Source organism: Somniosus microcephalus, chromosome 2, assembly GCF_052327205.1.
Source record: "Somniosus microcephalus isolate GS21.2 chromosome 2, FLI_Smic_1.0, whole genome shotgun sequence".
Lineage (NCBI taxonomy): Eukaryota > Metazoa > Chordata > Chondrichthyes > Squaliformes > Somniosidae > Somniosus > Somniosus microcephalus.
This window is the reverse complement of record NC_140988.1, coordinates 1,655,375-1,669,002: the sequence shown is the minus strand read 5'-3', so window position 1 is coordinate 1,669,002 and position 13,628 is coordinate 1,655,375. Positions and strand designations below refer to the sequence as shown.

The 13,628-nt window shown below is 48.1% G+C and overlaps 2 protein-coding genes across 6 annotated transcripts in view; one reads left to right on the top strand and one right to left on the bottom strand.

Annotated features, from left to right (window-relative positions):
* Nucleotides 1-9,504, top strand: part of dcaf10 (DDB1 and CUL4 associated factor 10) — a 57,604-nt gene extending 48,100 nt beyond the window's left edge. For both annotated transcript variants that reach the window (XM_086005471.1, XM_086005462.1), the window contains one exon: nt 8,061-9,504. In XM_086005471.1, coding sequence (XP_085861597.1) covers nt 8,061-8,429 — 369 coding nt within the window. In that variant the 3' untranslated portion in view covers nt 8,430-9,504. The remainder of the gene's footprint in view (nt 1-8,060) is intronic.
* gne (glucosamine (UDP-N-acetyl)-2-epimerase/N-acetylmannosamine kinase) overlaps nt 1-13,628 on the bottom strand; it is a 467,449-nt gene that overhangs the window by 289,308 nt on the left and 164,513 nt on the right. The window lies entirely within an intron of this gene.

Genomic DNA, 13,628 nt, shown 5'->3' with positions numbered 1-13,628 from the left:
ACAAAGAGCTGCTCAGGATGCCAGAAGGTTCAAAATGCACCACCACATGCCCCTCTACACCCATGGGAGTGGCCCTCCTCTCCATGGCAACGGGTGCATATTGATTTTGCTGGTCCATTCATGGACTCAATGTTTTAATAGCCGTGGATGCACACTCGAAATGGCCTGAGGTGATCAAAATGTCCTCCACCACCACGGAGAAAACTATTGCAGTCCTACGGACCATTTTTGCCAGGAACGGCTTGCCAGAGCAGATTTGCTCTGCTAACGGATCACAATTTGTGTCCGAAGAGTTTCGAAGATTTATGAAAAGGAATGGGGTAAGGCATTACACATCCGCCCCGTATCATCCAGCCACAAATGGATTGGCTGAGAGGTTCGTACAAACCTTTAAAAAAGCAGTAAAGGCCATGTGCGATGACGACATTCCACTGCAGCATAAGGTGGACAATTTCCTGTTAGCCTACAGATATGCGACACATGCAGTCACCAACCAGGCCCCGGTCATGATGTTCTTTAACCGAAGGTTGAGATCTCGTCTGGATTTGCTCAGACCAAATGTACGAAGAGATGTTGAGAGTGAGCAATTCCAGCACATCAATGAGAAGCCGACGAGCTTCAATGTAGGGCAACCGGTCTTGGCCCGTGACTACCGAACAGAGAAATGGCAACCAGGAACAATATGCACAAGGCAGGGGCCACTAATGTACACAGTGGATGTTGGAGAGAACATTGTGAGACGCCATGCTGACCAGATCCTAGTCACAGGAACGAGTCCACCCCATGTCTCGGCCATACGTACCTGGTGAGGAACCCGACGTACAGGTCGCATCTACCTCAGAAACAATAGCATTGGAAGCTGATGAATCAACTGACGACAGGGTGCTAGCATCGCCTCCGCACCAAGAGCGAGACACTCGGGAAAGGCGTTATCCAGAAAGAATCAGGAAGCCTCCCCAAAGACTGAATTTATAAATAGACTATTTTCAGCTAATGTTGCATGTTAAAAGTGTTAATTGTAATTAGTTTGATATTTAATTGTTAAATGAGTGTTATGGTACTGTTAATCTAAAAGGGGAGGAATTGTAATGTATGTACCTTTAAGGGGGAGAACTACTTTTTACAGTTCCTGTATACTGTAGTACCGGCAGTGACCACACCTGTATATAAACCCTGAGTAGTGATCTGTACAGTTAGTTCTAGAGTAACCCTCATTCAGTAAACACCTGTTGATCGTTCCCTGCAGTCTTTTGTCTGATTATTGAAGGACAAACATTAAGATACACGGATCTAACAGACACCAAATACTCATACTCAGTGGGCGCTCTGACATGTGCCAGGGCTCTGATCGTGGGCGAACAGGTGGAGGAATTGCTTTCGATGCTCTTATACTTGCTGGATCCGTATATAGTGCCGTTTGCCAGCCCCAGGAGCAGACTCACCAGGAAGTTATCTGACCTCTAATACAATAGCAAAATACTGCAGATGCTGGAAATCTGAAACAACAACAGAAAATGCTGGAAACACTCAGCAGGTCGGGTAGCATCGTGGAGAGAGAAACAGAGTTAACGTTTCAGGTCGCAGACCCCGCGTCAGAACTGGAAAAAGTCATCTGACCTGCTTGCCAGGTCACTCTGCGTCCCTTGTGACCAAAGTTTACATAGAATCTACAGCACAGGCCATTCAGCCCAGCTCATCTATGCTGGTGTTTATACTTTGTTTTATTCGTTTGCAGGATGTGGGGGTCGCTGGCGAGGCCAGCATTTATTGCCCATCCCTAATTGCCCTTGAGAAAGTGGTGGTGAACCGCTGCAGACCATGATACTTCTTTGTAGCGGTTTTTGGTACAATGCGTGACTTGCTCGGCCATTTCAGAGGGCAATTAAGGGTCAACCACATTGCTGTGGGTCTGGAGTCACATATAGACCAGACCAGGTAAGGATGGCAGATTCCTTTCCCTAAAGGACATTAGTGAACTAGATGGGTTTTTACAACAATCCGGTAGTTACTTGGTCAGCATTACTGATACTAGCTTTTTATTCCAGATTTATTCAGTTAACAGAATTTAAATTCCCCAGCTGCCGTGGTGGGATTTGAACTCTCATCTCTGGATCATTAGTCCATTACTAGTCCAGTAACATAACCACTGTGCTACTGTAGCGTACCGTAGTCCACGCCAGCCTCCTACCATTCTAATTATTGGTTCTAACCCTGCCCCCATATCTCTCTCTCCTTCTCCCTCATGTATGCATCAAAGCTCCTCTTAAATGTGTCAATGCTATGACGATGAAGAGACTTGCATAAATATAGCACCTTTCACCACCTTGTGACGTCCCAAAGCACTTTACAGCCAATGAAGTGCTTTTTGAAGTGTAGTCACTGTTGTATTGTGGGAAACGCGGAAACCAATTTGCGCACAGCAAGATCTCACAAACAGCAATGTGATAATGACCAAATAATCTGCTTTAGTGAAGTTGGTTGAGGGATAAATATTGGTCAGGACACTGGGGAGAACTCCCCTGCTCCTCTTCGAAATAGTGCCATGGGATCTTTTACATCCACCTGAGAGAGCTGACATGGCCTCAGTTCAATGTCTCATCCAAAAGATGGCATCTCTGACAGTGCAGCGCTCCCTCAGTACAGCACTGAAGCGCTGGCCTAGAATTTGTGCTCAAGTCTCTGGAGTGGGACTTGACCCCACAGCCTGTAGCTCATAGGTGAGAGTGCTATCAATGAGCCACAGCTAACACTTCATAATGCTATGTGCTTCAAGCAGTCCATGTGGCAGCAAGTTCCACACTGTCACCTAACTGTCAGTGTAAAGAAATTGCTCCTAAATTCTTTACTTACCCAATAACCAGGGTGATGCCGATGAACACATAGTAATGCTAGTTGTGGGTCTTTTTCAATTCAGTCTCTGAGATTGTGTTGTGGAATAAACCATATTGGAATTGATTTGATGGATGGGGCATTGAGTAAAGGTCTGATGGAGGGGAGAGACAGGCTTCAATGAATTGAAGGACCTTATCACTAATAACAATCAAGCAGCAAATTCATTCTCCTTATCGCGTATCAGAAATTTACTGGGGCTGCATTTCATTTTCAAAAGTCTCCTATTTAAAGAGAGCATAATGTTATGTTGGTGGCTATCCTATATTTATGCCCCCTTGTTCTGGACTCGCCTACAAGTAGAAACAGTTTCTCCACATCCACCCTCTCTAACTCATTCATCACTTTGAACATCACTGTCGGGACTCCTCTTGCTCTTCTCTGTTCCAGAGAAAAGAGCCCAAGCCTGCTTAATCTTTCCAGATGGTTGTATCCTCTCAATCTTGGTAACATCTTTATAAATCTTTTCTGCATGTGCTCCAGTGCTTCAATATCCTTTTGTAGTATGGAGACCAGAACTAGCGTGGTATATAAATTTCACATAACCCCCCCCCCCGGCTACAATGAGCATTGTGTTGAAAAATACAACCAAAAATTTATGGAACAGTCTCCTTAAGTTGTAAGAAAAAAGGGGCTGAATCTTGGGCACTGTAATAAATAAGTAGTGAAGTGTTGTTTGGTCCAGGCTGCAGAATGGGTGCGTAACCAGGACATTGGTGAAGTGGCTTAAGTAGTGTTTTGAAGCCACCGTCCTGTGAAGCACTCTCCCCTGTGGTGCTGGGAAGGATTCCCTAATAAAGAGCCCTCCACTGGGAATGGTCACCCACACCAGGTGCCAGAATATTCTGACAGGGCGTATCCTGACCGAAGACCAAGGCAAGGAATTTTGAGAGCATGCAACAGCAGATAATTTGTGCATGCAGAATGGAATGGCATGGAGGGAAATCTGAGAGATGATTTAAGTTGTGACATGGAGGCACCCAAGGGCCATCTCTTAAACCATTTGAGAAGTCTGAGCTGTCAAAGCCACTAATCTAACCCAGCCCTTCCTAGGTGCGCAAATTCCTGATCTTGCTCCCAGTGAGCAAGGCTTCATACTGGGAATGCACATTCATCAAGTGTACATAAGAACATAAGAAATAGGAGCAGGAGTTGGCCATTTGGCCCTTCGAGCCTGCTCCGCCATTCAATAAGATCATGGCTGATCTTCTACCTCATCTCCACTTTCCTGCACTATCCCCATATCCTTTGATTCCCTGAATATTCAAAAATCTATCGATCTCTGTCTTGAACATACTCAACGACTGAGCCCCCACAGCCCTCTAGGATAGAGAATTCCAAAGATTCACCACCCGCTTAGTGACGAAGTTTCTCCTTATCTCAGTCCTAAATGGCCGACCCCTTATTCTGAGACTGTGACCCCCTGGTTTTGACTCCCTTGCATTTACCCTGTCAAGCCCTGTAAGAATTTTGTATGTTTCAATGAGATCACCTCTCATTCTTCTAAACTCTAGAGAATATAGGCCTAGTCTACTCAATCTCTCCTCGGGACATTCCCCCCATCCGAGGAATCAGTCTTGTGAACCTTTGTAGCACTCCCTCTATGGCAAGTATATCCTTAGGTAAACAGACCAAAACTGTCTCACCAGGGCCCTATATAATTGCAGTAAGATGTCTTTACTCTTGTACTCAAATCCTCTTGTAATAAAGGCCAACATACCATTTGCTTTCCTAATTGCTTGCTGTACCTGCATGTTAACTTTCAGTGATTCATGTACAAGGACACCAGGTCCCCCTGAACACCAACATTTCCCAATCTCTCACCATTTAAAAAATACTCTGCTGTTCTATTTTTCCTACCAAAGTGGATAACTTCACATTTCTCCACATTATATTCCATTTGCCATGTTCTTGCCCACTCACTTAGCCTTGTGTATATCTCCTTGAAGCCTCCTTGCATCCTCCTCACAACTTACATTCCCACCCAGCTTTGTATCATCAGCAAACTTGGATATATTACATTTGGTCCCCTCATCCAAATCATTGATGTAGATTGTGAATAGCTGAGGCCCAAGCACTGATCCTTGCGGTACCCCACTAGTTACAGCATGCCAACCCGAAAATGACCTGTTTATTCTTACTCTGTTATTTGTCCGTTAACCGATCCTCAATCCATGCTAGTATATTACACCCAATCCCATGAGCCCTAATTTTGTTTAATAACCTCTTGTGTGGCACCTTATCGAATGCCTTCTGAAAATCCAAATACACCACATCCACTGGTTCCTCCTTATCTATTCTGCTAGTTACAACCTCAAAAAACTCTATCACAGATTTGTCAAACATGATTTCCCTTTCATAAATCTGTGTTGACTCTGCCCAATCCTATTTCTAAGTGCCCTGTTACCACGTCCTTAATAATAGATTCTAGCATTTTCCCTACTATTGATGTCCGGCTAACTGGCCTGTAGTTCCCTGTTTTCTCTCTGCCTCCTTTCTTAAATAGTGTCCACTTCATTCACTATTATAAGGAGGTACACAGATCGGAAGCTTTTGCAATCTGAAAGGTAGGCCTTAGCGCTAGTTTTGGCTTGAGAAACATAGAAACATAGAGATAGGAACAGGAGTAGGCCATTCGGCCCTTCGAGCCTGCTCCGCCATTCAATGAGATCATGGCTGATCTTCGTCTGAGATCATAGCTGATCTTACCAGTTCAGTACCCCGTCCCCGCCTTTTCTCCGTAACCCTTAATCCCCTTAGCCTTCAGAAATATATCCAATTCTCTCTTGAAAATATTTATTGAATTAGCCTTCACAGCCCTCTGGCAGGGAATTCCACAGGCTCACCACTCTTTGAGTGAAGAAATTCTTCCTCATCTCTGTTTTAAATGATTTGCCCGCTATTTTTAGACTGTGGCCCCTGGTTCTGTGCTCCCCTGCCATTGGAAACATTCTCTCTGAATTCAGCCTGTCCAGGCCTGCCATAATTTTATATGTTTCGATGAGATCCCCTCTCAATCTTCTAAACTCCAGTGAGTACAAGCCCAAACTATTCAATCTCTCCTCGTAGGTCATTCCCGCCATTCCAGGTATCAGCCTGGTGAATCGCCGCTGCACTCTTTCCATGGCAAGAACATCCTTCCGCAGATGGGGCGACCAAAACTGTACACAATACTCCAGATGCGGTCTCACCAACACCTTGTACAGCTGTAGTAAGGTATCCCTATTCCTATACTCGAACCCCCTTGATATGAAGGCCAACATACCATTTGCCTTCTTAATCGCCTGTTGCACCTGCATGCTCTCCTTCAGTGACTGGTGCACAAGAACACCCAGGTCCCTCTGCACTTCCCCATCTCCCAATCTATTGCCATTTAGATAATAATCCACCCTCCTGTTTTTACCCCCAAAGTGGATAACCTCGCATTTATCCACATTATAGTGCATCTGCCACGTATCCGCCCATTCCCCCAACCTGTCCAAATCGCACTGTAGCCTCCTGACATCCTCATCAGAGCCCACCCCTCCTCCTAGTTTAGTGTCGTCAGCGAATTTGGAAATATTGCATCCAATTCCCTGATCCAGATCATTTATATATATATTGTGAACAGCTGGGGTCCCAGGACAGATCCTTGCGGCACCCCGCTGGTCACTGCCTGCCACTCCGAAAACGAGCCGTTTATTCCAACTCTCTGTTTTCTATCCGCCAGCCAGTTCTCTATCCACGTTAATACTTTGCCCCCAATCCCATGAGCCTTAATTTTGCATGATAAGCTTTTGTGTGGAACCTTATCGAAGGCTTTCTGGAAGTCAAGGTACACCACATCCACTGGCTCTCCCCCATCTATTTTACCAGTTACTTCCTCAAAAAATTCCAGCAGATTAGTCAAACACGATTTACCCTTTGTAAATCCATGTTGACTCTGTCCGATCCTTTCCCCATTTGTCAAGTGCTCCGCTATTTTATCCTTAATAATGGACTCTAGCATTTTGCCCACAACCGATGTAAGGCTTACTGGTCTATAATTCCCTGCTTTCTCTCTACCCCCCTTTTTAAATATTGGGGTAACATTAGCTACCCTCCAATCCACGGGTACTGTTCCCGAGTCAATGGAGTTCCGGAAGATGATCCTTAGAGCATCTGCTATCTCCAGGGCCACCTCCTTAAGTACCCTAGGATGTAGTTTATCAGGCCCCGGGGATTTGTCGGCCTTCAGTCCCCTCAACTTACCCAACACCATATCCCTAGAGATACTAATTTCTGTCAGCTCCTCCCTCTCATTAGTCCCTATGTTTGCCGATATTCCTGGGAGGTTATTTGTGTCCTCCTTTGTGAATACAGAACCAAAGTATGAGTTTAATTGGTCTGCCATTTCCTTATTCTCCATTATATATTCTCCCGAATCGGACTGCAAGGGACCGACTTGGGATTTTACCAGTCTTTTCCTCCTGATATACCGATAAAAGCTTTTGCAGTCTGTCTTTATGTTTGCTGCAAGTTTACTTTCGTATTCTATTTTCCCCTTCCTGATTAATCCCTTTGTCCTCTTTTGCTGTATCCTGTACTGCCCCCAATCTTCCGGTCTGGTGCTTTTTTTTGCCAGTTGATATGCCCTTTTTTTTGATTTTATGCTGTCCCTAATTTCCCTCGTTATCCACGGTTGAGTCACCTTTTTAGGTTTATTTTTATGCCAAACCGGTATAAACATGTTCTGGAATTCTTCCATTCTATCTTTGAATGCTTGCCATTGTCTATCCACTGTCAATCCCCCCAGAAACACCACCCAATCAATCTTACCCAATTCCCGTCTCATACCCTCGTAAAATAATCTCTCATAGGAGCAGTAAACTAAGATGACCAAAAATGTACATGCGGGGAGACCTAAATATAAATGAAATAGATAGAGGACAGAGCAGAGGTACTCTGCTTTTTTGGTTTTGTACTAACCATAGGAGATACACAAGAACAAACTAAGTTGTCTTGGTCACTGAATTTCTCTTCCTTTTGGATAAATAGTTTGCATCCACTTAGTTTATCTACCAAATACCAAGTATTTGGTACTTAACTGTTGGACCAGCACTTTATAAACCCCCTTACAGTTTTTTCTTCTAAGTATGTTGAAAGGCCATGAAGGAGCTCAGTAATCTCTAATGTGTTTATGTTTTCACTAGTGGACTTGCATCTATGAATTCCAAGATGGGCCTCCAGTTCGGGCGTCCTCTCCTCGTTGCTCTCTCTCCCTCACGCACTACATTGAAGAAGCTAACGTGGGCCGTGGTTACATAAAGGAACTTTGCTTCAGTCCGGATGGCCGACTGATTTGCTCTCCTTTTGGTTATGGAATCCGCTTGTTGGGTTTTGACAGCCAGTGCAATGAACTGTGTGATTGCTTACCCAGAGAAGCAACTGCACTGCAGGAAATCAGAACTATTTACTCTCACAGTGATGTTGTGCTTACAACCAAGTTTTCACCCACTCATTGTCAGCTTGCCTCTGGGTGCCTTAGTGGACAGGTTTACCTGTACCAGCCAAAGTTTTAAATAACCTGAATTACTTGCTGGAAGTTTTGAACACAAAGCAAAAGTAAATTGTTTTAATAATTAGAGCAGATCAAAATTAGTGATTTAAAGTTTAAGGTATTTGATGTCAGGGTTCAGAATACAAATCCAACGTGGTTTTCAGTGCAATACAATGAACCAGTAAGTCTCATAACACGTACATCTACAACAGGTGAAGCTGTTTCATTTCTGCAGTTTGCTGCCTATAAAGAATGGACATTTACTCTGTGTGCTAGTAATTCATAGCTGCAGGTAATGTTAAATTATATCAGCAATTACATATTAAATTTTGTTAGCTTGGATTTTGTACATATAATCTTGAAAAATGTAGTTCAGTTGGTGAAAAATCAAATGAGTTGAATAAAAGCATTGTTGGTCCATTCAGAAGCAGCATTAAGTTTGGCCTTGTATTACTTTAAGCTAGTGTGTTTTTTTTGTTAAAATGCAATATTTGCAAAAATATTAGTTAACTTTTCTGTAAGTATTTAGTGAAAGTGCAAGTAAATTATTTAATTTCGGGTGCAAATGTGGTTGATGTGTGAAAATTAAACATTACCAAGTACTGTACTTCAAACACCCAAAAAGTGAATATCTATAATCTCGTACCGGTATAAAATTCACACGGTTACCGAATATTAGTCAATTTTCAATAAAGCTATTGGCATGATCCAAATTTCATCGCTGTTGATAAATTTTCTGTATTTGTAACACTAAATTGTAATTCCAATGCTTGTGAATGTTAATGAATTTACTGTAGTGTATATAAAGCACTCGGCATAAGCCAGTGCTGTTAATAAACATTCTGTACTTGTAACACTGAATTGTAATACTAATATGACGTACTGGCATGTAATTATTGCGCATATAAAACCCACAAAAGGCGTTTTCTAATGACATTGTTTGAGCCATATACATTTCACTGACTGTTTTGATGCTTCGTGTGAGGTAGGAAAGTGGAATTTAGTCAGCTGATATTTGTACTAATAATTGAATTGTTAATCCCTGCTTACAATGTATGTACAGTCTACTGATAAATCAGTCATTTCTTGCACTAACATTTTTTGAATTATCCAGTCATTTGAATTGAATATACATAATGTAGGAGTTTCGTGCCAAAAATTTGTATGATCAGATTTAAGTGACCTTGAATTAAGAGGACTAGACTAATACAAGTTGAATTGGTTGATATGTAAAAACATTTAATTGTGATTTTTATTGTTAACCCTCTGTACTGAGTGACATCTGCTTACAAAATTTATATCCCAAAACCATCTTCAAACATTAACATCTTAAATCACGTCACACTGAAATTGTGTGGGGGACGGGGTAGAGATCACAAGACCGGTTATCTTTTATTTTAATTTTTAAATTATTTCAAGAAGCCAATCATTACAAACAAATCTATATATATAAAGCGGCTCTTCTGTCTGTCCGTTCTCTATACGTTTGAAAGTTAGAGCGTACCGACGCGCGCATCGCCTCAAAAGAAAGCTTGCGATTCCGGACCGGTCATTGGCGTATTTACGTTTCGGCCGCAAAAAAATCCCGCCCGCGGTATCCGAAAAACGTTCAGCCTTCCGCTCATTAGCATCTCATTAGCGACCGTGTGACGTCGAGGTCGACCAATCGGACGGCGGGTTCCTTCCTACAGTTGAGTGTCGAGTGACTCGACGATTGACCAATCCTACGCTTCGGTGACCTGACCGGTCGACCAATCGGTGCGTGTGTGGGCGGGCCTTATCCTTCTGAACTGAGGTGAGTGGCCGCCATCTTGATTTTTCACGATTTTTTCCCCACACTTTCAGTGTGTTAGGGAAGTAAGGTAAATATTTGAATTGTGTTAGGGAATTAATTAACAATTTATTTGAGTTTTATATTGTGTTTAGCAACCCCCCCCTCCTCCTCACCCTCGCGCAGGGGGAACTCGGGGCCTGAAGCTCAAAAAATTTCTCTCTCTCTTTCTTCCTTCTCTCTCCTTCTCCTCTTCCCTCTCCTCCTCCTCTTCCCTCTCTCCTCTTCCCTCTCCTCCTCTTCTCTCTCTCTCTCTACTTCCCCCCTCTCAGGTTTCACGGTGTCGCGGATGGAGCGCGGGCGGGCCGCCCGAAGTTTCCCGCTCGCTAACGGCCGCCAAGCCGCCCTTGCCTGCTCCCCGCGGGCCGCCTCGCACTGACCGCGCAAGCGCCGCCCGCCCGCAGCGGCCGTCCATCAGCCGCACGATACGCGGGGGACCTCGGCTCCGGTCCGTCCCGGCCTCAGAACCCAATCGCGCCTTAAGCGCTAGGCCCTGCACGGCCGCTATCGCAACGGCACCGGACCTCGGGCGCTAGGCAGGGGGAGGGGCCGGAGAGAGGGACAGAGGGGGGTAGGGAGGGATAGGACAGGGAGAGGACATGACGGGGAGAGGGGGGACACACAGGGGCAGGGAGACCAAGCGCCCCAAAATTGCCCTCGCAACGCGGGGCTCCCCAGCTAGTCCATATATATAAAAGAGCTCTTCTGTCTGTCCGTGTTCTATACGTTTGAAAGTTACAGAGCGTACCGACGCGCGCGTCGCCTCAAAAGAAAGCTTGCGATTCCGGACCAGTCATAGGTGTATTTACCTTTCGGCCGGACAAAAACCGCGCCCACAGTATCCGAAAAACATTCAGCGTTCCGCTCATTAGCATCTCATTAGCGACCGTGTGACGTCGAGGTCGACCAATCGGACGGCGGGTTCCTGGCGCGTGCCGTCCTACAGTTGAGTGTCGAGTGACTCGACGATTGACCAATCCTACGCTTCGGTGACCTGACCGGTCGACCAATCGGTGCGTGTGTGGGCGGGCCTTATCCTTCTGAACCGAGGTGAGTGGCCGCCATCTTGATTTTTCACGATTTTTTCCCCCACACTTTCAGTGTGTTAGGGAAGTAAGGTAAATATTTGAATTATGTGTTAGGGAATTAATTAACAATTTATTTCAGTTTTATATTGTGTTTAGCAACAGTAGGAAATAAAGTGATCCCCTAACCGCCGCCGTCCCCAAACCGGCGTTTTTAAAAATCAAAAACTTTCTCTCTCTTCCCTCTCTCCCTCTCCTCTTCCCTCTACTTCCCCCTCTCAGGTTTCACGGTGTCGGGGCCGTAGCGCGGGCGGGCCGCCCGAAGTTTCCCGCTCGGTAACGGCCGCCTCGCGCCGCCCGCACTGATTACAGCCGGGGGGGGGGGCGGGGCTCTCGGCCGGGGGGGCGGGGCTTGGAGAGAAGAGGCCGCCAGTTGCGAAGCCGCCTTGACGCCGGCACGCATGCGCACGGCCCGCCACTGCGTCTAGGCTTTTGGTCTGCGCAGTGGCGTCGGTGAGAAGTTGTTGGCTGGAGAGGGAAGAGATGCTTTGAGGAGATGTAGTGAAAGTCAAATCAGGTCCTGGAGTCTGCAGGAATTAAAGATTAATCTGGACACCACTGTGAGCAAACTGGGGGGGGGGTGAAGAGAGAGCGACTGGGGGGGGAGAGAAGAGAGAGCGACTGGGGGGGGAGAGAAGAGAGAGCGACTGGGGGGGGGAGAGAAGAGAGAGCGACTGGGGGGGGGGGAGAAGAGAGAGCGACTGGGGGGGGGGGAAGAAGAGAGAGCGACTGGGGGGGGAGAAGAGAGAGCGACGGGGGGAAGAGAGAGCGACTGGGGGGGGAGAAGAGAGAGCGACTGGGGGGGGAGAAGAGAGAGCGACGGGGGGGGAAGACAGCGACTGGGGGGAAGAGAGCGACTGGGGGGGGGAAGACAGCGACTGGGGGGAAAGAGAGCGACTGGGGGGGGGAAAGAGAGCGACGGGGGGGGGAAAGAGAGCGACGGGGGGGGGAAGAGAGCGACTTGGGGGGGGGGAAGAGAGCGATTGGGGGGGGGAAGAGAGAGCGACTGGGGGGGAAGAGAGCGACTGGGGGGGGAAGAGAGCGACTGGGGGGGAGAGGGGGGGAGAGACTGGGGAAGAGCGACTGGGGGGGGAAGAGAGCGACTGGGGGGGAAGAGAGCGACTGGGGGGGGAGAGAGCGACTGGGGGGGGGAAGAGAGCGACTGGGGGGGGGAAGAGAGCGACTGGGGGGGGGAAGAGCGACTGGGGGGGGGGGAAGAGAGCGACGGGGGGGAAGAGAGCGACTGGGGGGGGGAAGAGACAGCGACTGGGGGGGGAAGAGATGCGACTGGGGGGGGGAAGAGACAGCGACTGGGGGGGGGAAGAGACAGCGACTGGGGGGGGGAGAACGAGACAGCGACTGGGGGGGGGAAGAGACAGCGACTGGGGGGGGAAGAGACAGCGACTGGGGGGGGAGGAAGAGACAGCGACTGGGGGGGGAAGAGACAGCGACTGGGGGGGGAAGAGACAGCGACTGGGGGGGGGGAAGAGACAGCGACTGGGGGGGGAAGAGACAGCGACTGGGGGAGACAGCGACTGGGGAAGAGACAGCGACTGGGGGGGGAAGAGACAGCGACTGGGGGGAGCAGCGACTGGGAAGAGACAGCGACTGGGGGGGGAAGAGACAGCGACTGGGGGGGGGAAGAGACAGCGACTGGGGGGGGAAGAGACAGCGACTGGGGGGGGGAAGAGACAGCGACTGGGGGGGGAAGAGACAGCGACTGGGGGGGGAAGAGACAGCGACTGGGGGGGGAAGAGACAGCGACTGGGGGGGAGGGAAGAGACAGCGACTGGGGGGGGAAGAGACAGCGACTGGGGGGGGAAGAGACAGCGACTGGGGGGGAGGGGAAGAGACAGCGACTGGGGGGGGGAAGAGACAGCGACTGGGGGGGAAGAGACAGCGACTGGGGGGGAAGAGACAGCGACTGGGGGGGGAAGAGACAGCGACTGGGGGGGAAGAGACAGCGACTGGAGAGCGACTGGGGGGGGAAGAGACAGCGACTGGGGGGGGAAGAGACAGCGACTGGGGGGGGGAAGAGACAGCGACTGGGGGGGGGAAGAGACAGCGACTGGGGGGGGAAGAGAGCGACTGGGGGGGGAAGAGACAGCGACTGGGGGGGAAGAGACAGCGACTGGGGGGGGGAAGAGACAGCGACTGGGGGGGGAAGAGACAGCGACTGGGGGGGGGAAGAGACAGCGACTGGGGGGGGGAAGAGACAGCGACTTGGGGGAGAGAGGGGGGAAGAGACAGCGACTGGGGGGGGAAGAGACAGCGACTGGGGGGGGAAGAGACAGCGACTGGGGGG